This window comes from Lepidochelys kempii, chromosome 4 (genome assembly GCF_965140285.1).
Source record: "Lepidochelys kempii isolate rLepKem1 chromosome 4, rLepKem1.hap1, whole genome shotgun sequence".
Taxonomy (NCBI): domain Eukaryota; kingdom Metazoa; phylum Chordata; order Testudines; family Cheloniidae; genus Lepidochelys; species Lepidochelys kempii.
In genome coordinates, this window is record NC_136383.1 from 19,466,636 (window position 1) to 19,491,492 (window position 24,857).

Here is a 24,857-nt window from a genome sequence, read left to right on the forward strand (position 1 = left end):
AGAAGGAAATCAGAGGAAATAATTTAGGAGTTTTAGACTTGCTATTGCCCTTCTCCCTTGCTGAGAAAATTACAAATTATTCCATTGTCATTTTGGTTTGCAGGGTTAATAAAAACAGTACAAATGTCATCTGATGAACTTTCCACTTCCTACACGTCGATTAGCTAAAATCAAATTAATAACTTGAAAATGTCAGTAACATAAAAATTAGCAAATATCTGTTGCCTTCAGGTTGGTGAGACGAGTGGATCGCATGGAACATTCCATAGGCAGTATTGTTTCCAAAATTGATGCTGTTATTGTAAAGCTTGAGGCAATGGAGCGGGCCAAACTAAAAAGGAGAGACGTTTTGGGAAGACTGCTGGATGGAGTTACAGAGGTAGGAAACCCCCAGTCTGACTTGAGCAGTCAGTTGACTGATCATCAACTAAAGAGCTGTTTTCCATGTAAGATGATGAGCTCATTTGTTTCTACTTTGCTTTTCTACTACTTCACACATAGGATTGTGATAACCGAGGTAGACACCTTAGCAATGTTAAGCTGGTGACTATCAGACTCCATTTTGGGTTTATTTACAATCACTTGATCAAAGTCCAGCCAGTGACTAGTTATCATAGTGAATTAACACATCCCTGTGTGAAAGCTCTGTCATACCATGGTAATGGGCACAGTATAAAAACTTCTTGTTGCTATTCTGCAGCTGCTACACAACAGTACCTTTACCTCTTGTTCAGAAGATACAGTGCCGGGTTTAGTCCAAAGCCATACTATGGTATGAATTCATCTGAGATGTCTTTTAGAATATTTTATACCTTCTTCCAGATTTTGTTCACAATCAAATTTGGAAGATTATACTGTGAGTTTGTGTCATTCTTTGTATTTAGGATGAAAGATTGGGACGTGACAATGAAATCCACAGGGAACAAATGGAGAGGTTAGTACGAGAGGAACTGGAGCGTTGGGAATCGGATGACACAGCTTCCCAAATGAGCCACCGCTTGGGAACACCACTTGGACTGAATAGCCAGCCTCGTTCTAGGAATTCCCGTCCATCCTCCTCTCAGTCAATAGAAGGCATTGATGGAAGTGGAGGAGGGAATGGCGGGAGCAACATCCATGTGTAATATTATTTGTCAATGGGTTGTTTTAAAATTTCAGTCCTGTATTATAACAGCAAATACGCTATTTACTATTTGTTTTCCAAAAACAGTGATGAATGTTAAAGCTACCAGTGTCCCCACCTGGGGATTGATCAGTAGGCCATAGGGACATCTAATATACAACCACTGTGTCAGCAGCTGACAGGTGTAGAGTTGGCATAACCTACTTACCCCACTAAATAGGGTGATATTCCCATTGCCACCTACACTGGCTTTAGGACCATAATCCACCAGTAGCATTGCTTAAAGTGGCTGCACTTAATAGGATCTGTGCCCAGAGGGTTTTACAGTTTCCCTGTCTTCATTCAGTAAATGCAGCTGTTTTTTTCCTAAGTACTCCCACCTTAAAGCTTAATGCTTGCTATGCAGCAGGAGCTCATTTTGGTTATGTAAAATAGGACTGTAAGAATCTACTTTCCCATTTTGTAACGTTGGAAATTAGTTTCAAAGTTGTTGAAGTAAGTCTCTTCTAAAAGTTTGGATTAATCGTTAGCCAAAAATGCATTTAACTTCTCAACTCAAATGCTTAGATTTCCAGTGCTTTATAATGGAAAATATTATTCTTAAATTCCTATTCTAAAATATATTAATAAGGTGACTTCCTATATAGTTATTCCCGTTAATTATATTTGACACCACTTACAAACAAGTAACACAATCTCTTTCTTCTTCTGGAGTTTTCCTTTAGTGTGCTAAGATTTTTTTAAATTAATTTAAAAGTAACATTCCCTATGTATCAGTGCACTATTGCCTTTTTTCTCTGACAGAAGGTCGTGTTTAGTTCATTTTTATTACGAAGTAGAAGCATATGCAAGTGACATTGTACTTTTAGTGTTTTAAAAGTAGTTCTTTGGGAACTTCTTTACACATGAGAGACAAGGTGGGTATGGTAATATCTTTTATTGGTAATATCTTTTATTGGATCAATTTCTGTTTACACTTAACTAATGTGATCATTGTTGTCTTTGTGTCTGTCCATAGCTGGCTTTTAGGGTCAAATTTCCAAATAGGAAGTTCTCTGAGCTCCGTGTCCAAAACTGAACCTACCCTTTCTACAATTACATGCAGAAATTAGGTAAACATTAGATAAGTTGTGAAAAACATCAATGAATCTTGGGGGAAGCAGGGGTAGAGAGAAACTGACATTTTGAACATTTCTGACTAGCTCTAGCAAGTATTCATTCCAATTCAAAGGCAGGGGCCTAATTAGCTTCTTATGTATGCACTTACCTGACCTGCATGAGCAATTGGAGGTATATTTCTGCATGTACGCTTTTTTCTGTAGGGAACTTCACTGCAACTTGAAATTGTAGTCTTTAGGATAACCAGCACTTTTTAGTACAAGACTTGTTGGATTTGAGACTGCGGTAGAGCTTTGAAGCAGCAACAGCACTGACAGTGATTTGAGTTTGCTATACAGAAAATTAGAGGCAAGTATGTACAATTTTTGATAGCATATATTTAGATATAGTGAAATATGGGAGTCTTCACTTAAGCTGACAGTTGCCTTAAGACTTATTGTAGGTTTAAAGGGGAACGGAAAACTTAATACTCAGATGAAGTACACAGTATTCTAAGTGCATAGATTTGTAGGATGTAAGAAGGAAAATGTCCATGCCAAAGGATAAGAAGCCTTTTTATTGATGCTGGTGGTTTTCATGTTGTGCTTATTATAGGAATTGCTTCCTGTAATTAACCTTAAGAACCTTATATTCTTGTGTTAGTATTTTTGGTTTGGTATTGGATCAAATACACCTCCAAATATTGCAGAGTTTCCCCATATCTATATATACCAGCACTTGTTGTCCTGTTACGGTGTCATCCAAGACACATTCCATATGATCAAAGCACTTGTCCTTGATAAAAACAAAACTTTTCATATGTTAAAGTTACGAGAAAGTACATGTTGAGTCTTAGATGAAGGGACTTCTCCCCTACTGAGAGCTGAAATTTCCCAATAGACTATGGGTCAAGCTCCACCACTGCCAAGTAGACAAGAAATTAATCCAAATGAATTTACATCATAATAGTTAAGACTAAGATTTTATCACAGTTATTTTTAGCAAAAGGCAGGGACAGGTCACTGGCAATAAACAAAAATTCACTGAAGCCGGTGACTTGTCCCTGATGTTTACTAAAAATAACTGACAAAATGGGGCTGATGGGGGGATGAAAGCCTGAGTCCTGCTGTAGCAGGGGTCTAGAACCTGCTGCCACTGTGGCTCACAGCTCTGGGGTCCCCCTGCTGCCTGCGGAAGCTGGGGGGGGGGCCCTATGTCCACAGTGGCTCAGAGCACCAGCTTCCCTGACAGCTTCAGCCCTGCCCCCATGGGGCTGAAACGGAAATTGTCATGGAGGTCTCTGAAAGTCATGGACTCCTGGACTTCTGTGACATAATCTAAGCCTTAATAGTGTACAAAACCTTCCATTACATTACTGCGTAGGAGGTATATTTCAAGGGGTCAGTTGGCTAATGGTTTGACATATGGTAAGATTGTTTTTGCAAGCTCTAAAAAATTAGCATTTGGTCTATTGGGGCGTAGGAATACCAAAATGCCAGATACAGTATTATATGTCATGTAGTTAAAGTTTAAACCCAATCATCTGACCAAACGATTTGGCTTCACAGGAAAGAGGTTGCTAGTGCTCAGTTAAAGTGATCTTTTGTTATAAAGACAAGACATGTTGGATGTTGCTGCAATATCATGCTGCAGAACTAAGGAAATTTGCATTTGTGAAGCTGTGCCTTTTCAAGACACTACAGCTATCGCTGTGGCTTTAAATGTGTCCTAAAATTGTACCTTTTCTAAACTAATATCGAACAAAGCTTTTCTTTTATTAGTATGTTAATTATGAAAACCAAAATGTCTGCATTCATAGCTATATTTGTTCATCTGTATATTTGTAACGTGTCGTTACTGAATAACAAACTTCATTTTGAAGTGCAGTAAGCTTTCATGGGCTACCCATGTGTGTTGACAATGTGCCATGCAATAAGTACATGGCAACTAGACAAATGTGTTATACATTTTTTATTATGGTTTCATTTTAAGTTTAGATTCTCCTGCAACTGTTGCATAGAAGAAACCTTTTACCCTCGATACAAAGTAAATGTAAAGTCTTTGCATTAACATTTGGTCTTATTAGGAAGCTGTTAATTATGCAAGTCTTCCACAGTTATCAAAGATTTATTGGTCTATAATACTGAGCACTTTACTTCCTAATAAAGATTTTACATATGAAAACCACCACTGTGTATGAGAATTATGCACAAAAATGGGCTGCATTTAAATCTGTCTCCGTATGGTGAGTGTCCTGTATTTGACATGTTGCTTCTCCCTTCCCGCTTCTTCCCATCCCCCTGTACTGTTTTAAAAATTAAAAAAAAAAAAAAATACAGCTACAGGACCACACTGATGCTCCTGTTTGGTGGAACCAAAAGGAAACTGAAGGCCTAGTCAGTTTCACTTACTGCCCTGCCCTGCTGCATGAAGCAGAAGCCTCTGCTAATTAGATAAGAAAACTAAATTCTCATCCAACTTCACTTTATATAGTTTTTTAAACTATATATTTACATTTCTAGGTAGACATGTTCAGATATTTTTTTCAAGTGCTTTCTTCAGCTAGCTGTCTGCCACGATCAATAATGCACACTAAGCCTTTGTTACCTTAGGATGTCAAAGTTGCTTCTCTGTTTACATCTCCCTTACTGCTGATCTGGGGCTTCTACAGCATTCTGTGGTCCCTGGAAATCCCAGGCCTAAATTATAAGCTGTCAACAATCCTCTGCTGTCTTCATGCACATGAGACCTTTGTAAAAGATATAGCTCAGTAGCAAGCAGTATCAGTAAAAACTGAACACAGTTATCAAAATCTTTAATCTTTGAAAATGTTAAACATTTTTAGTCCATTCACTATCAAAACTACCTTGCATTGTGTTATACTAGATGCTTGTTAACTCATCTGAATTAAGAGAACTTCTTCAGGAAGCGCAGTTTCAAATATGCAATTGTAAGGAAGATGAGTGTCATGCATAGAAGAGCCACATAATTCCTCCACATGCCCCAAGCAGACACTTCAATGCCTTGCATTTTCAAATATTCTTCTCCAGTGCAGCTAGTCAATACAAATTAAAGTTTAAAAAGTTAACCCTTTGTAAAGATCTGTAACTGAATATTTAATTTCCCTGTCTTCATAATTTTGCTGAAAAATGCTTTGGTCCAATGCAAACAAACAGAATGGTGACTGAGGATAGATTAACCTGTGTTAGGGGGAAAAAAAAGATTCAAACCTCAACTCTATACTAAATTTGAACCTTTGCTATTCAGTGCGCATCAGCCTGTGTAAATACTTACTCTACTCTGAAGAGGTCTTGGACCTGTAATACTTTTTAGGGCCTCAAGCTAGCAAATTTTGCAAGTTACCATGTTGCATACTGTGGAGAAGAAAAATCTGAATTTATAAGTCTTTGTAAAAAATTTGAAGAGAATAGCTGAGCAGAACCTAGCAGAAAGTACCAGGGCCAAGGAAATTTCTCTTCCCTTCAATATTCTTTGGTAATAAACTATGAGAACTTCTTCAAAGTGCAATTTTAGATATGCAATAAGAAATTAATATTACAAATATACAGCACACATTAAAAATAGTCTGTTGGGTCCTTTTCTACACAGGAAAACTTGTCATGTCCTGAAATGGTTTTCAAAACCATATCTTAAACTGCTCCAGGATCACTACCTGTTCTCTCAAACACTTTCTTTAAAAATTGTCCCCTCTACCTTCTCTAGCACTTTCAGTCATTTAAAATGTCTAAAATGACTTATCTGAAATGAACAGCAAATATTTGAAAACCAGAGACTGCTCCAGAGGCTAAGTATTCAGTTATAAAGCATAGACCCTCTAGCAGCTGAGGCACCAGGAAAACAACAAAAAAATCTCATTCAGATTTGTAGTTTAGTGAACTTGGGCTCCTTGCAAGAACTTGTTTATAACAACTGCATACTTACATTGTAAAAGGACTAGAAGTGATGCAACTTACATTGACCCCAGTCACATTGGCATTCTGGCAAAAGTTTAGACCTGTAAATTCATTAATTTGCAAAGCCTTTAAAGATAAAAACAAAAATAGGTAGTCAAAGGGGAGCCACTAAGCAGGTTTAATGAATTACTACATACTAAACAAACCAACAAAAGTTTCCTTTAAAATGTATATCAAAATTGTAAGCCAAGATCTGAAAAACTGTCTGGAATCAAAGCTTTTTTTCCTAGAGTGTTGAAGAAATCCTTCCACTGAAAACAGTTTTGTCTAATTTTCAGATAATCACATTTAAAGTATTGGTAAAATACTGTGAAAATATCCCCCTTTGTGACTAAGTGCACACGTTGTCTTTGCCATAGGCACAGGGCCTGCTGCTGCACAGACTGCTATTGGGAGACCTGCATGATGGAAACTCATTGAAACAGAGCAAAAATGTCTCTCTGAACTAAAATAATACTACTGGCTCATTTCTCTTATGCTATAAGCCACAATATCTATTCCTTTCAGCTTTTTCTATTTTATTTTATATGACAGGCCTCTGAGGCATGCCACTTTTTTTTCTCCCTACCAGCCCCAAAACACTGATCAGATTGTGTATTCTCTACTAAATTTCATAATTATAATGCCAAAAGGAACTATTGTGATCACCTAGTCTGACCACTTATAATACTCCGGTCACAGAAGTTCCCTAAATTAATTCTTGTTTGAACTAGAGAATATCTTTTAGATACTGTGTTCAGGATTGCAAATCACTTTAAGACACGTGACTGGTCACACAAATCAGAAAATAAGGTCTGAATTATGGTTATAGATGACATAAGTGTATATAGTTCAAAAGATCAGCAACGGGGATACAGCTTTCAGATTAGCACTACTGGGCTCACTGTAGCAATCTTGTATAAACATTTGAAAGGATTGCACTTATTTGTGTTAGTTGTGGCTGATGCCCTTATTGAAATTGGGACTCACTCTGTGTTTGTATATACCTAGCACAGTAAAGACAGTCACTCATCTGAAAAGTTTACAATCTAAATAGGAAAGGTGGAAGAGGTGAGGAAAAACAGGATTTTTTTGTTTGTTTGTTTGGTTGTGGAGCCAACTCTTTTCCCTTCTTGGCAGCTATTGCTAAAATTGACATAATCCAGTTTTTAGATACCCCACCTCAGCCTTACCTATATCTCACTGGTATCCAGGCCTGCTGTTATTAAAATGTTATGGCAATACAGTAAGGGAATTATCCAGTTTCACATGAAATAAGCAATGGCCAAAACATAAGAAATGAAAAATGCAGAGGAGTTAGGAAGTTGTTCATACTTCTAAGAGGAATTGAGAACCACCATTATAGCAGATACTTAAGTTACATTAGTATTAATTATGTATTGTGGAGAGCAGTTCTGCAACCTGCAAAGAATCAGGATGACTCAATCTTTTTCTGGCCTTACTGCTATTTATGATTATCTATTGACCGCATTTTCTTGTGCTATGCTAATTTGTTACAATACGTATCTGAAACGGTGAGACCTATTGCACTGTACTGAGAATGTAGAGACAGGGAGAACTTATCTGTGTAAGTTGTAATTTACCAATTATAACTGGAATAATATTGTTTGACATTATTTCTTACAAGATAATGGTGATCTCTTTCAAAAGGTGTTTCCAGCATAATGCACAGAAAATGTAGCACTCACTGTCAGGCCGTAGCGAGGGATGCTGAAATAGTTCAGCCAGACAAGCCAGGATTCGATGCTTGTGAGATTTACCAGCAAGCCAGAGAAAATCTACAAACAGTAAAGAAACAGTCAAAAGTATGTCATGGGAATTTTGCAGACCTGCGTCACTTTAGATTTTGATACACTTAAGGGCTTGTGTGCACTTGAAACGTCCTTCCCTCCCTTGCCCCCCCCCCCCCAAGGCAGCAGCTAGGTCAACGGAAGAATTCTTCTGTTGGTACTATCTACGAAGGGACTTAAATCATCTTAACTACATGGTTCTGGGGTTTGGATTTTTCATAGCCCGCATGCAACAACCTAATTTTCTAGTGTAGACCAGGTCTTATTCAGTGTACAGAAATAATTCCCATTAATGTTAAATGTATACATGCACGATGAGTATAAAATCCTAAATCTGAGCCTGATTCTGTAGGCCTTACCTGCTCTCTGTCAATAGGAACAGGATTAGGCCCTTTGTTACCCGAGATGTTTAGTTGTTCCATGGTCTCAGACAGCAAGGGATGAAATGCAATGGAGTTGTATTTGAGGCAGAAGTTTACTTAGAATCTTTACAGGACAGTTTCTTTCTACCTGGAGCAATAGTGGCCTGTTGGGCCATCACTAGTTTCTTGGCAGGATTTTCACTCAGAAGCACAGGTCTTAAGCCTCCTCCTAAAGCATATGAGTCCTAAGGAACATGAGCCTTTCTCTGGTCTCCAGCAGTAGGAAAGCCTGGAATCTCCCTCAAATCATAGTTGGAGCGTCCCTTTTCTAACCTTTGGCATCCTCAGATAGGAAGAACTCAAAAGAGGGGAAATACAGCAGTTCCTCAGCAACAATCCTCTGACATGACTTAATTATAGAACTAAAAGGCCTAAATCCTGGTCAAGAGAGGCAAGGGGTAAAAAATATAAACAAAACTGTCAGAAATCACCACCACCCTGGAAAAGAAAAGCTCTGGAAGAGCAGTTCAATAGATTATTCTCTTTATAGGTAAGAATAATCCATATCGGAGGGGGACAAAAACAATCACTGAGTTCAAGGACTTTGACTTGGCTCTGGTGTATTCCACAGAATCTTCCAAAAGCTTTCCTCCCTCCTGCAACACTACCGGCAGTTACACCCATACTTGTCAAGGCTATGCAAAATAGTCCCATTTAAGTCATGTAATTCTGCAGAGGTAATAACACCTAAGGAGTCCGAGACCAATCTTACCCAGATTATCAAACGCTAGTCACTTGCAAAGCAATGGGGAACCCGCTGCTCTGGGCTGCTTAGCTTTTTTTACATCTGTTTACTTGAGCTGTCTCACTTTACAGGAGATGTGTTCATAATGTGATCTGATATCAAGAGGAAGGATTAGAAAGTATTCTTAAAATTCCAAAGGGCTCTGCTGATGTGCTTCAAAGCACATATAAATAGATTTTTAAAAACAAATTAATTACACATGGCATTTCATTGTCATCTTTTGTACAACAAAAATTTAAGGGGAAAAAAACAGAAAAATGTATCACTCACAATCATAAAAACAAAGCAAATATTTATGAGGAGATTAGCGACAGCCACAATATCTTGTCCCGTTGCTACAGCCAGAGCCATAGAACTGGCTGTGTGGGCGACTAGTATAAGGGTAACCATCATGATAAAGAACGCCCCAATTGTTGGCTTGAAACCTAAGAAATGGGGGGAAAAAAGTCTCAGTCTATCTTTTCCTAGATTAGGGTTTTTGTGTATACTATACACATACCTCTTTTTAGTACCACAGTACATAGTTTGCTTTTATTTGCAGAAAGGGAGTATCATCAACCATAAAGTGTTCTGTCCTACTGCATGAACACCACTTTAAAGAAAATGAACATCTTGGATTATAAAAGGAATTCAGAATGGAAACCTATATACATTGCACCTATAGCTGAGTCAATTAAAAGGCCAAATAAAGAAGTAGTCCAGCTGCAGGGAAGTAGTAGTAGGGTCATCTCCCTTCCTGCGCACTCAACAACCTCTTTCAAATGCCTCCTCAAAAACCATTTCCTTTGTCTTGTTTTCCACCCTTTATTTTTTACTCTCATGCTATCTGCTCCTCTATATACTCTACTGGTCTATACTTTAAAATATCAGAATCTATAAACAACTGTATAATATTTTCATTTGTATGTGGTTTACTCTCTAATACCCTTCTGATCTACGCTTGCCTAATTTAGAGCAAGATTTTTAATTTTTTTTTTAGTTTCACTCATGGTGAGCAGTCCTACTGATTTGATCGTAGTAGACTGTAATCTCGTCAAGACAGGGATGATGTCTTTTTAATCTATGTTAGGCTCCGTACAATGGTACTATATTGTTTATCAACATGAATAGTAATAACTGGACAGATCCTCAGCTGGTGTAAATTGGTGTAGCTCCATTAATGTCAGTGAAGCTATGCCAATTTACCTCAGCAGCAGATCTGGTCCAATAAATTTGTTAGCATAGTTAACTTGTAGAAAAGTCAAGTTCATTAATACCCTTGGGTCTCTTGCTCCATGAGCAGTAGATTAGACAAATCATAAAAAGGCACACAGAATTTGGGAGGAACGCATAAATCAGTGTACAAGCTTACCAAAGCTAACTTCAGATTTGTATTAACAGTAAATAGCTTCAACACATTCTATTTACCAACCTACTCCCAGAATAAAGGTTTTCTGTGAGCTTATGCTAAAGGGAGGGGGGGGGGATAAAAAATGGGACAAGGACCGTAGCCCTATAAGGAAGACGTGCAGACAGACCACCCATGGATACCTGAATTATTTGCCAAAGGAAAGAGTGAATGACCACAGTTCATTTTGATGCAGCTTTCTTTTATAGGATACTTGCCTATTAAGAAATAATTTATAGAGGTGAAGATGATGCTTGGTAAAGTCCTCATGGGTATTAGATCAGCCATTATCTTTGAGAAAAAATATGCAGATACTCTGTAGTAACCACTGATATATTCATGTCTAGAAAACAAATATATATGTATATTATAGATTATATTTCAGTAATGAAGCCATATAGACTGGGATTTTCAAAGCAGCCTAAGGGAGTTAGACACCCAACCACCATTAATTTTAATGAGATCTGGGCACCTAAATCCCTGCCATCATCTATAGAGACCAACTTTAAAGAGCTCCAGAAAGCTTATAATACAGGGTACATTGGAGTACTGATTAAGCTTCTCTTGTTGTTCATTATTTTGTATAGTTTAATTAAGCACTATATTATTCATCTCACCTCTAATCTAAACAATCCCAGTTTCTTCAATCTATTTTCATATGAAACTCTGTCCGTGCCTCAAATCGTTATCACCTTCTCTGAATCCACTCAATTTCTGCTCTACCCTTTTTGAGATTGGATGACCTGGACTGAATACCATATTCCATCCTTTGTGGTGAAGACATGCAAAGAAATCATTTAACTTCTCTGCAGTGTTTATATTCCTTAATTGTTCCCTTTACTTCCCCGACAGTCTAGTTGATTTATTGATTCTGAGGATATACTTACATATTTCCTTTTTTGATTTTGTGTCTTTAGCTATTTGCTCATCATAACCCTTCTTAATCTTCCTTATTTATATCTTACATTTTTATCTTCCATAGTGTATGCTCCTCTTTACTCGCTTCACTTTTCATTTTTTTGATTCATACTTTACTTAGCCTGAAAAACCTCTTGAACTTTGCCATTTGACCATACTGCTTTTTTCTTGCCCTCCCGGTACTACTTTTGGTTAAAAGGAGATGCATCACTTCTGTGAATTATATAAACTGCTTAAGCAGGCTCCATGCTGATTCTAGTGTTTTCTATCCCTTAATTTTGACTTTAGAGTCTTTTTGATTATCTTCTTCATTTTTCAAAAAACCCCCACCTCCTTGCTCAAGTTTAGTGCCACCGTGCTAGTTTTTGGTATGATTTCTCTCCTACAAATGTTCAGTTTAATTATTTTGGTGGTCACTATGCCTTAGTAGTGGTTTGGTTATAGTTACTTCTTGGACCAGCTCTTGTGAGTTTCATTTAGGACTAAATGGAGAAAAGCCTGTTTAGGCTTATCTTTGCTGCAGAGTTAATTTGGTCTGTTACTCGGGTGTTGCTCCTGTCCACAAACAGAAACATCTTACACGAGTTGGTAACTTTACACCGGAGCTCGTTGGCCCATCCTTGGCTATAGGCTAAAGCCCAGAAATGTTAATACTGAGGGTGGTAGCCCACCGACTGTACTGTGGACACAGACTTTCTTACATGTGCCCTAGAACAGTGGTTCTTAACCAGGGGTACACAGAGGTTTTGCAGTGATACATCCACTCAACTAGATATTTGCCTAGTTTTACAACAGGCTACGTAAAAAGCACAAGCAAAGTCAGTACACACTAAAATTTCATACAGTGACTTGTTTATATAGGCTATATACTATACACTGAAATGTAAGTATAATATTTATATTCTAATTTATTTATCTTATAATTATATGGTAAAAATGAGAAAATAAGCAATTTTTCAGTAATAGTGCGCAGGGCCGGATTAACGCAGGGGCTTTAGGGGCTGCAGCCCAGGGCCTCGGGCTAAGGGGGCCCCGGCGCAGCAGGGCTCAGGCAGGCTGCCTGCTTGCTGTGGCTCCACACCGCTCCTGGAAGTGGCCAGCTGCTGGCACATCTCTACAACCCCTGGCGGGGGGGAGGCGGCTACATGTACTACCCCCACCCCCAGCACTATCCCTGCAGCTCCCAATGGCCAGGAACTGGCCAATGGGAGTTGACGGGGTGGCACTTGCAAACGCGGGCAGCGCACAGAGACACGTTGTCCCCCTCCCCCCAGGGGCACGCAGAGACGTGCCTAGCAGCCGGCCGCTTCCAGGAACGGCGTGGGGCTATGGCAGGCAGGCAGGCAGCCTGCCTGAGCCCTGCTGCATTGCTGGCCAGGAGCCACCTGTAGTAAGTGCCTCCTGGCCAGAGCCTGCACCCCAATCCCCTGCCCCAGGTCAGAATCCCCACCTGCACCAAACTTGCTCCCAGAGCCCATGCCCTTCACCCTCTCCGGCACCCCAGCCCAGAGCCCCCTCCTTCACCCAAACTCCCTCCCAGAAAGAAAGTAATATAACAGCTGTTCTAAGGTAAGAAGGAGGCTATTTTGAATTAACTTAACTATATTCTACGTGTTTTAACACTGAAATGTAACCACAGAACAGCTTTATGTTTATTAAAAGGCAAGTTTAGTATAGCGTTAATAGCCTCGATGCCATAATTGTGATAATTTTGTTTTAAATTAGGAACAAGACTTGTATACAGGGGCCCCACAAAATCACAAGAGAGTTAATCCGGCCCTGAGAGTACGCTGTAACACTTTTGTATTTTTATGTCTGATTTTATAAGCAAGTAGTTTTTAAATGAGGTGAAACTTGTGGGGGTACTCAAGACAAATCAGACTCTTGAAAGGGGTACAGTAGTCTGGAAAGATTGAGAATCACTGCCCCAGAATAAGCATTTCTAAGAAACCCCTATTTAAAATATCAAGCAATTGTTTCTCTAAACTTTGTAACATTTGCTTATTTTACATGTGAGCTGCTGATTGTGGCGAGAGAAAGTTATATTTAAATTCTGCATCCAGCCAATAAATCTTATAGTAGCCTCACTCTTCTCAAATGGTATCTGTGACAGGGCCTGAATGGCCAAGTGAAAAAAATTAATATTTCCTAAAACTCCCTTAATCCTGTTTATATTCTGCTTCTCCTTAAACTGCTACTTCTCCAGGAAAGATTTATAGCCACAGTGACTTTCTTCAATCCCTCTTCCTGAAGATAGGTGTTTTGCCTATTCAATCAAGAAACAGGAACACCACCCACAGCTTTAAAAGTTGTTCTATGTTTCTCACACTTTAACAATGCCATATTCCTCAACTGTGAAAATCAATTACCTGACATCACAGATGTGAAAACTGACTTTTTATGCTAGCTGGCAGGAGAGTTTTTGACCGTATCTATTAAACGTATAACAATGACAACCAGTTTCTGGTTTGGGGGCTATACTTCTATTGAGAGAGACTAATAATCAGGGGTAAGATTGAATAGGACAAAGTGGTAGTAATCTATTCAAGCTCTGCCTCCAGCTCCAGAATAGTTGGGTTTTTCTATTAAAATGATCAGCAGTCAGTTATCAGTGCTCATATTCTCATTATCATTAAACTTTTGAGTTAATACCACAGAGAAAGAGCTGGGATAGTTCACATCTATCTTAGGACCAAATGCAAAGCTGTGCCTTCAGTAACAAATTCATCACTAGACCCTAATGATGACGGATAGATAAGGGGTTATCTACATGGGGAAGTTAGTGTATAAGTTAAAGGTAAACTGATACAGCAACAAATAAAACAACACGCAAAGCTTTCTATTACACAGGGATTTACCTACATAAATATCTTTTTTTCTGTGACAAAGAGTTCAATGGTTGTAACACTGCTCAAACACTGATTGGTGGTCAAAAAGAATAAAGCACCAACTCTGTGGAAAGAACAAACAAAAGCAAGACAATTAGCTACGCAAATAGCTTTTTTAGCTAATGAGGAAGGAAGAAAATTTATCAGAGGGAGATGGGTATGCTGTTACTACATGAAAATGGAATACAGATGCAGGAAGCAAATAAATTGTTTAGTGGAAATAGTTCCCTTTTGATCATATGTTAGAAAATAGTCAAACTTCTGGCTGAGGACAGATGGAAGCTGCTTCCCATGTAGTCCATCAACTACCTTTACTGTATGTACCCTAGGTACTGCTCCATGTAACATAATCTTATGGAGCCTATAAACTCCTCAGGGTAGGGACTGTCTTTTTGTTTGTGTCTGTGCAGTGCCAAGCACAGTGGGGTCCTCAACTGTCTCTTGATGCTACCATGACACGAACAAGCACTGTTTTTCCTCTCTCACAGATACTTCTTAAAAATGTAATTTATATTCTACAGTACGTAGCTGTCTCCTTACTTCAGCACAAGAACAGAGGCTAAGTAAAAATCTAAACAAAATGAACTACAGTGTATGCCCTACTAAAATTGTTCAGTTCCCATGTTTACTAACCTGTTCTGAATGCCACTGGAATCATTTTTTATTCCAGAGAAAATGGCTCCTACAACTACTCCCAGACCGGTTGTAATACACAGCTGAAAGAAAAATCAAGTAAGCTTTTGCATTTTATTACAGATAATTATAATAGAAAATTATAATAACTACAGTAATAACCTAATTAAACAGCAACAGCAGTTACTCATTAGTGAAGTGACAAAAATGTTTTTACAAAATACTCTACAGTATTTTATTGTATTCTATTTTCATTCTAAGTTCTGACAAGAGTAATGTGTCACTGTTCAAACAAATTTCAATAAACTCTTAGACTTTATTTGTTCAACTTCTATAAACAATTTAATGGTAGAAGATGTATGGCTAACTACTGTACAGCTCAAAGGTGGTAGGATTGCTTCAAACAGATATTAAAACTGATTTAATGAGAGAGATCCAGAGATATGCTCCCTACTGGAAAATAAACACCTGGTTCATTCACTGTTGCCTCAGAAATCAGTTACAAGATCAATACAGAAAATCTGTAGAGTAGCCAAAGCAGGTCTGCAATGAAAACTATGACAGCAATGAGAGAAAATAGTTGGCATTCCGGAATCTTGCAGATGAAGCAATATGAATAGCATCTACAAAAAACTGACGTGCATCTGTGGACCAGGAAAAAAAAAAGTGTGATATTCAGCACAGAAGATGACGTAGGAAGATAATTTCAAATTTGTCAATTTATGTCTTCCTGGAGAGCTCTCTTGGATGACATCAGAAGCTTGCCATCAACCATTTTAAGAGGTCAACTGATCATATAAGCAAGATAGAACAAAACCAACTTTAACATTTTTTGAGAAAAATCAGTAAGTCTATATATCAGCTCAAAAGTCACTCCTCACTAGGGTTTCTGGATGTCTTCATCAAGAACATAAAGAATTTAACATAGTCTTTGATGGTTATTTGTATCTATTTGAGAATTTGCAGTCAGGACAAGTGTCTACGTTGTGATTCTTTCCTCTATATCAGAAAGAGAGCAGAATATAGTACGGAAATTACAAGGAGACTTGCTTTCTATGTATCTATGGTTAACGGTTTCATAGTTTTATAAATTTAAGACCAAAAGGGACCATCATGATCTTTTAGTTTGACCCCTTGCATAGCTATATAATATCACCCAGCAAATCCTGCATCAAACCCAGTAACTTTTTTAAAGGCATACAATCTTGATTGAAAGATTACAAGTAATGAATAATTAATTGTGATGTATGATTAAAATATGATCACGTATATCATTCTTGCTGTTATACAAATGTAACAAATCTTATTCCAGGTATGCCATGTAAAGTAACAATGGAAAAGTTACAATCTATCAAATATGATTATCCTGTTTGTATGCATGTATCTTTTTACCTCAAGTTATGAATATTGACTGTATACCTGTATTACAAATAGAAAAGGAGTACTTGTGGCACCTTAGAGACTAACCAATTTATTTGAGCATGAGCTTTCGTGAGCTACAGCTCACTTCATCGGATGCATCCATGTCTGCGAATACAGACTAACATGGCTGTTACTCTGAAACCTGTATTACAAATGTGTTTGCTCCTGGAGTAACACCTGCAAGGTAGTTGGCATTCAGTCTAGCCAACACATTGTGAATGAACCATTCAAGTTGATGGCCCATTAATTAATATAATGAGCCACAGAAAAAAATCTTATCCCCACTCGATGTGCCTTCCTGATGACATTTTAACCAGAATATGGGGTAATGACTGCACCTATGACTCATCAAAGTGTAAGCAGTGTCAGGATGAGCTCCACCCTGACATCTGGTGGTGAGGTGTGGCAAGTTGTGGAAAAGGACTTCAGGGGCCGATCTCATTTGCATAGGCACACCCACCACGCCTAGAATGAGACCATAGCTGCCCAAATGGTCACTTTGGCTGCTGTGGGATCCCCAGTGTCTCTGTTATTGGGGCAGGAAGAATAAATTATTACCCTGATTATGGGAACTGTACGTGGCCTTTTGTTATGATGGAGGGATTCACCATCAACTAAGTAGCACTCACTAGGCAAGGGTCATGGGTTCCAAAACTGTGTGAATGGAGAGAGGCTGGGGACAAGTATTAATACTTGGTGGCATGGGCCCCTTGGTGAGGGCCTTAAATGCTAATTGCACTTTCTCCTCTCTCCACTGTGGAATATCAGAGCTAATTTTGATTTCATTAGAAGTCTAGTTATAGGCTGCTGAGCTCATTTTGGGCTGACAGTGCACCAGCACTGGGGCTCCCCTACTACAAGCTGAATTCACCTAAGAGCTGAAATCACTGAGTGTTGTGTTAAGTAGTGGGGGAGCCTGAAGATATATTGTGGAGCAGTTTGTGGGACGGCTGGAGTGCCTTGTGGACCGGCTGGTGAAGCAGTTCGACACGGAGCAGTTTGTGGATGGCAGGAGCTGCTTGTGGGCCGTGGAGCTGAGCGAAGGAGTTCGTGGGGCGGCTCGCAGAGCAGAGCGCAGCTGAGCAAAGGAGTTTGTGGGGCGGCTGGCAGAGCGGAGCGCTGCTATGGAGCGGTCAGCTTCAGATCATGTAAGGTGCCTCTTACCCCCGTCCCATTTCCACCCAGGTTGGGAGGTAAAGCTCCGCAGATAAACTTTCGAACTCTGGGACTGCCCTGACCAGGGACAGAGACTTTTGGGGCATTGGACTTTTGGGACTTTGGGTGATTTGGGGTTGCTGGACTCAAGAACCAAAGGGAAAAGGGCATGCCCCAATTTGCTTGGGGTGGGTTTTTTTGCTCATGGGTTGTGTTATGAATCCTGTTGGTGGTGTTTCCCCAACATAATGCCACATTGTTTCTCTCTGTTATTAAAAGGCTTTTGCTACACTCAGACTATGTGCTTGCGAGAGGGGAAGTATTGCCTCTTGGAGGCGCCCAGCGGGGGGTGGTATATATTTGTCCCAGGTCACTGGGTGGGGGCTCGAGCCGGTTTGCATTGTGTTATTGGAATGGATCCCCTAGATATTGAACCCGGCCCTTGTTGCTGCCAACTCTGACGGGCAGAAGGGTTACAAAAGCATGAAAGGGCACATGAGTAACTCATGTGACCCTGGACTCCATCTTGTGCCTGTACTTTTCCACAAATTAAGACTGAGAGCTTTCCCTCCACATGGGAGAAGGCATAAAAGGCCCTGGAAGCATCTCCATTTTGACTCCTTCCTGCTCTGATCTCTGGACTTACACTAAAAGGAGCATTCCAAACAATGGGCTGAGGACCTTCCAATCTTTTGGGAAGTTACCAGAGATTTTACAAGCCAGCAGTTTATTCCATCACTGCTACAAACCTGCTCCAAGAACTTTGCAATGAGCGTATGTATTTGTTTTCCTTGAGTATTTTAACTCTCCCCTCTTTCTTTTCTCTTAGAAATAAACCTTTAGATATTAGATACTAAAGTATTGGCAACAGCATGATTATTTTATAAGATCTGAGTTATATATTGACCTGGCTATACGGGATTAGAAGAACCCTGTGATGAAAATGGTTTTAAATAACCACTCATCATATAGTCTGCTGTCTGGCTGGTGACAGAAGGGCTTGAATGCCTAAGGAGACTGCATTTCTGACTTCTTGTTAACCAGTGTGGTGACACAGAAGTTTACTTTTGTTACTGGCTTGGTATATTTTATGGAAGAATAACCACCAGTCTGGGGGTGACTCTGCCCTATTTCTCAGCCGTTTGTCCTGAATCTGGTATTCTCAGCAGTGAACCATTGAGGCACGGTGACATCTACCACTTTCCTTGGATATCTGTTCCAATCACAAGTAGTAGATACCTTCTCCCTGAGTAGGTACTTACAGTCTGTGCTCAAGTCACCTCTTAACCTTCTTTTCAATAACTAAGCATGTTGAACACTTTAAACTCTTAGCTATAAGGTATCTTCATACTTTGAATCATTCTTGTGGCTCTTCTCTAAACATTCTGTATGTTTAACACCAGAAGTAGAGATAGCATTCCAGTGATGGACTCACCAATGCCATTTCCAGAGGTAATATCTCCTCCTTTCTTCTACTCCATATTGCCCTGTTTATAAATTTAAGGTTCTTGTTAACTCTTTTAACTATAAAAGAAAAGGAGTATTTGTGGCACCTTAGAGACTAACAAATTTATTTGAGCATAAGCTTTCGTGAGCTACAGTTCACTTCATCGGATGCATTCAGTGGAAAATACAGTGGGGAGATTTATATACATACAGAACATGAAACAATGGGTGTTACCATATACACTGTAACGAGAGTGATCACTTAAGGTGAGATATTACCAGCAGGAGAGAGGAGGGGCAGGGGGAGGACAACCTTTTGTAGTGATAATCAAGGTGGGCCATTTCCAGCAGTTGACAAGAACATGTGAGGAACAGTGGCGGGGGTGGGGGGGAATAGTTTTACTTTGTGTAATGACACATCCACTCCCAGTCTTTATTCAAGCCTAAGTTAATTGTATCCAGTTTGCAAATTAATTCCAATTCAGCAGTCTCTTGTTGCAGTCTGTTTCTGAAGTTTTTTTGTTGAAGAATTGCAACTTTTAGGTCTGTAATCGAGTGACCAAAGAGATTGAAATGTTCTCCGACTGGTTTTTGAATGTTATAATTCTTGACGTCTGGTTTGTGTCCATTTATTCTTTTACGTAGAGACTGTCCAGTTTGACCAATGTACATGGCAGAGAGGCATTGCTGGCACATGATGGCATATATCACATTGGTAGATGTGCAGGTGAACGAGCCTCTGATAGCGTGGCTGATGTGATTAGGCCCTATGATGGTGTCCCCTAAATAGATATGTGGACACAGTTGGCAACGGGCTTTGTTTCAAGGATAGGTTCCTGGGTTAGTGTTTTTGTAGTGTGATGTGTGGTTGCTGGTGAGTACTTGCTTCAGGTTGGGGGGCTGTCTGTAAGCAAGGACTGGCCTGTTTCCCAAGATCTGTGAGAGTGATGGGTCGTCCTTCAGGATAGATTGTAGATCCTTGATGATGTGTTGGAGAGGTTTTAGTTGGGGGCTGAAGGTGATGGCTAGTGGTGTTCTGTTATTTTCTTTGTTGGGCCTGTCCTGTAGTAGGTGACTTCTGCGTGTCTTCTGGCTCTGTCAATCTGTTTCTTCACTTCCGCAGGTGGGTATTGTAGTTGTAAGAACGCTTGATAGAGGTCTTGTCAGTGTTTTTCTCTGTCTGAGGGGTTGGAGCAAATGCGGTTGTATCGTAGAGCTTGGCTGTAGACAATGGATCGTGTGGTGTGGTCTGGGTGAAAGCTGGAGGCATGTAGGTAGGAATAGCAGTCAGTAGGTTTCCAGTATAGGGTGGTGTTTATGTGACCATCGCTTATTAGCACCGTAGTGTCCAGGAAGTATATCTCTTGTGTGTACTGGTCCAGACTGAGGTTGATCGTAGGATAGAAATTGTTGAAATCATGGTGGAATTCCTCAAGGGCTTCTTTTCCGTGGGTCCAGATAATGAAGATGTCATCAATGTAACGCAAGTAGAGTAGGGGCGTTTGGGGATGAGAGCTGAGGAAGCGTTGTTCTAAGTCAGCCATAAAAAAGTTGGCATACTGTGGGGCCATGCGGGTACCCATAGCAGTGCCACTGATTTGAAGGTATACATTGTCCCCAAATGTGAAATAGTTATGGTTGAGGACTATAGCACTGCACTGTGAAGTCCCATTCATGACCCGTATGTCCTTTTAAGGGGCCTTTCCTGGACACAGCTCTCCATCCTATACATATAGACTACATTCTTTGTTCCTAGATCCTGCAGTTGTCTCTGTTAAAATGCATGTTGCTTGACTGTGCCCAGCTTACCAAGTGATTCACATTGTTCTGTATAAGTGACCTGTTCTCATTATTATTTAGCACTCGACCAATCTTTTTGTCATCTGCAAACTTCATGATGAATAATTAAGGCCATTAATAACATTTTTGCACAGTGTTGAACCAAGAATTGATGTCAGGAGAATCCCAGTAAAAACACCCCACAAAATAACTGGGGAGGATGTGGTCAAGATGAGGGAAGAGATTAAAAGAAAGAGTACAGGGCAGTCAGAGGAAAAAGGCCCAGAAGAGAGCATAGGTAGAAGTCCTCTCCCAGAAGGGATGGGACTTTAAAAGAATCTGGCCAGAGGGTCGGGTCCTGAACATAGGAAACTGTTGGAAAAAGCCACAAAAAAGCTGATCCATAATGGTTGTGCAGCAGCCTAACCAAACTCAAAAGTGTCTAAAAGCGTGATATCACATTCCTCTACAAGACCTACTTTCGATAAAAGCATATTGATTGGCATTATTTATATTTCCATCTTTTAATCCTTTATTGCTCTGGCAATAGGACTTTTCAGTCAGTTCCCCCAAAGCATGTCAAATGTATTTCTTCACAAAAGTCATTAGCTTCCAAAGAAGCACAAGGGCAGCTCCTCTAGAAATATACCTATAAAAACAAGTTGTCCCTTGCCTGTTCAATGTCTTATTTATTGATATTATTTTAAAAGAGCCTCAAATGTTTGTTTAAATACACAGTTGGCACTTGGGAAATTCTAGGAGGTACCAGACTGATTGAAGGGTGATAATTCAGCCACTAAACCATGAGAATTTTCATATTCGAGGAGCCCAGAACTGAGAACTCAAGATTGACAAAGGCTTTCTTGTACTAGATAAAAACTAGCATCCCTGCTCTGCTGATGAGGAACAATGGTAACAAAAGCAAAAACTCCTAACATAATACAAACCAAAGTGAGAATAAATCTCATCTTTTATACAACAAATATCCTCAGAGTTTGCTTTACAAAATGTGTATTTCTAATATTTCCAGCTCAAACAAATATATTCAAAAATAGAACTAGTTTAATAACTATAGCAAAAGGATCTTTAGTAAACTAAGTGCGGAGGAGGGTACAGAGACATTGCTGAAGTAAAGAGAAATCTCCTTCCCTTTTGTACTGAAATAATAAAGCAGAAAAGAAATCACTTCTAAACTATTATTTCTTTCAAATGCTAGGTTCAAACTTAATATTTTTTTAAAGTAGCAACTTTTTGCTTGTAACAAGGGTTGTATTTTTAAGTCTATTCAATAATGGATCTAGGGGGCGTGGAGGAATTGAACCATATTAATAATTTATTTCACAGTAAAGCCCAATAGAAAGGTTTTTAAAGCCTAGCGATTCCAGAACAATCCAATTATTGTTAGTTTTAAGCCAACAGAAACATGAATTTTTCCAACAGATAAAAAAGTATGAATGACTTTAATGACATAATCAGAATGATGAAAATTTGTACATGATTATTTCTTAATATGTAGAAGCAAAAAAAAAATCTCAGCAAAAATGATGGTGTCAGGCAGTTCAGACATGGTTAAGCATGAGGGATGCATGAGTCTTAACACTATAAAGCATTTCATACGTGGTACTGTATCACTAAGAATCTGCTGAAAGGACCAAATGTCAGGGATAATTCAGCCACTAAGCTAATTGTAGTGGAAAACAAGGATCATATCAAGACCAATTTGGAGAGGATTAGCAAAGACGGCTTAGTGAACTGTGTACCATTTATAGAATGTATTTGAAATCCATTCCTAATGAGGTTTGGGAGATAGAAAAGATTGTGAGAAAGAAAGTCAGGACCATTAACCCTGGAGTATTATAAAGCTTGAGAGTATAATTCTTGTCACAAGGTCAAGCTTTTACAAACCAATTATTAGGGATATCCATAATATCAACATACAGATACACACCCAGAAACCTTTTAACTTGAGAGATACTGAACAGCTCTCCTGTATGCTGGTGACCATAGTTTTTTGGAAAAGTTTTGCGTCATTGTTGGAAAAACGCTCACAAAGGTTTGATTGTGTCATTTAAGTATAGTTCAGTGCAGAGCAATGCAGACAGGCATTTAAGTACAGTTCAGAGATGCACTGAGCCAATGAGAGCACAAAAAGGCATTCAGATAGAATGTGTGCTGGAGCTCCTGGGCATGAGGACTCTGCATATGCAGTACTTCAGTGCTTTGTAGGGCGAAGCCTACTCCCCTGCATGGCTGTCCAACATTGGTCAGTGCATAAAAAAGGCAGAGTCATGATCTCACTTCCTATCTGCCCCTCCTCACCCTTTTGGGAATGGGAGTAATATGGGAGCAGTCCCTGCAATCCCCACTTTACGGGGCAGCAATTCTGCCTGATCCTTACATGGATTATCCAAGTGAGGGAGGGAAGGCTTCTTGTGCTCCCGTCTTTTCACTGGCCACCATTGTAGGGGTGGGGCATATCCGTGCGTACCATTTATATTATTTGTTGCTATTAATCTATCAATTCTAAATAGTTTATCAATCCTTCCATTTGCTGCTCCAGAAGTGTACATGTGAAGCAAAGGTAAGAAAAGGGAACAATATGATCTATCCTAGTTCGAACCCACAATATGATAGTCAATACATCAAGAAAATGTAAAATAATATTGCTTTATCATCATTGCAATTCAAAGACAATTATACTATAAATCTACAGAGGCTCTACAAAGAGTGACAATTTAGTGGCCAGACTGTGCCACCTTTACTCATACTGAGTAGTACATTGCGCTGTGAGTTGTTCCATTTAAATCAATGGGACCAAATGCAGAATATAAGATATTCCATGTAAATAATGGTGGCATGATCTGGCACAAAGGGTCTGATCCTATTTTCACGAACGTCAAAAGGAATTTTGTCTGTGTTAGGATTACAAGATCTCATTTATTTCTGAAAACACAATCCTCTGTTTTGGATATGAATGTTATCAAACAGACAGCGTTCTGACATTATTGAATGATGAAATATAAAGAAATGTTGGACTGTGTAGCAGAAAACCTTTGTTTACCACATACAGTAGACCTCCATGGTTACTAACACCTTGGGAATGGAGGTTGCTCATAACTCTGAAACGTTCATAACTCTGAACAAAACGTTCTGGTGGTTTACAACTGTAAAAGTTTACAACTGAACATTGACTTAATACACCTTTGAAAAGTAAAAGAAAAATATTCCTTTCCCTTTATTATTTTTAGTAGTTTACATTTAACACAGTAGTGTACTGAACTTGGTTGTTGTTGTTTTTTCTTTTTAGTTTCTGCTGCTCACGATTCGTGTACTTCTGGTTCCAAGTGAGTTCTGTGGTTGACTGGTCAGTTCATAACTCTGGTGTTCGTAACTTTGAGGTTCTACTGTATTTGATAATTAGCAAAAATGCCAAGGGCAGCACGGACAAAAATGAAGGTCTATCGATTTCTCTGTTAATATGATCTATGACTATGTAAAGATTTCCACTTGAAATCTCCACAGTGATTTCCACAGTGAAAGACTGTTTAAAGTCATATTGTTGGCTAATCAATTGGAAGTTTTTTCACTCATTTCTTAATTATCAGAAGCCAACATTTTATATTTCAACCCAATTCATCTTCAGAAAGAAACAGACTGTAACTGTTCATGTTTTAAAGATTCACTACAATTACCTGGGCCATGGAGCTTTGTGGGTTATAGATCAAGTTTTTAAATGTGCGTCTGGACACCCACTTTAGCTGGTGAAAGAAGGAAGTGCTGTATGTGATTTGTTGGAAATCTGCACTCATCTTCCTTTTATTTTCCAAAGACAGCTTCTCTAATTCTGCTTTTGTTTCTTTGTAATAAGGGGAACTGGAAAACAGCTCTGCTAATTTCTCAGCAATAGTCTTATCACCACCGACCTCTTCAATGGTTTCTTCAGGTTAAAAAGAAAAATATTGTTGTAGGAGCAATAGCAGTAGAAAGCTAAAGACGCAAATTAGTTCATGGCAGTTTAGGTATACTGAAGTCATCCCCATCCCCACCCCGCCCCGAAAGGGCTACATTTTATCCTCA

At 39.2% G+C, this 24,857-nt stretch overlaps 1 protein-coding gene and 1 long non-coding RNA gene across 8 annotated transcripts in view; one reads left to right on the forward strand and one right to left on the reverse strand.

Annotated features, from left to right (window-relative positions):
- The window catches only part of PKD2 (polycystin 2, transient receptor potential cation channel), a 60,948-nt gene extending 36,714 nt beyond the window's left edge, over positions 1-24,234 (forward strand). For 2 of the 7 annotated variants that reach the window (XM_073340652.2, XM_073340659.2), the window contains exons 14-15: positions 232-379; positions 885-2,229. In XM_073340652.2, the coding sequence (XP_073196753.2) occupies positions 232-379; positions 885-1,124 (388 nt within the window). In that variant the 3' untranslated portion in view covers positions 1,125-2,229. The other 5 variants (XM_073340655.2, XM_073340657.2, XM_073340656.2 and 2 more) reach the window with 5 other exon arrangements.
- LOC144930478 (uncharacterized) lies at positions 10,761-15,223 on the reverse strand. The gene is made up of 3 exons (XR_013635653.1): positions 14,979-15,223; positions 14,320-14,409; positions 10,761-10,882 (listed from the first exon to the last, which is right to left on the reverse strand). It is a non-coding gene; the product is annotated as an uncharacterized LOC144930478 (long non-coding RNA).
- Positions 24,235-24,857: the final 623 nt, after the last annotated feature.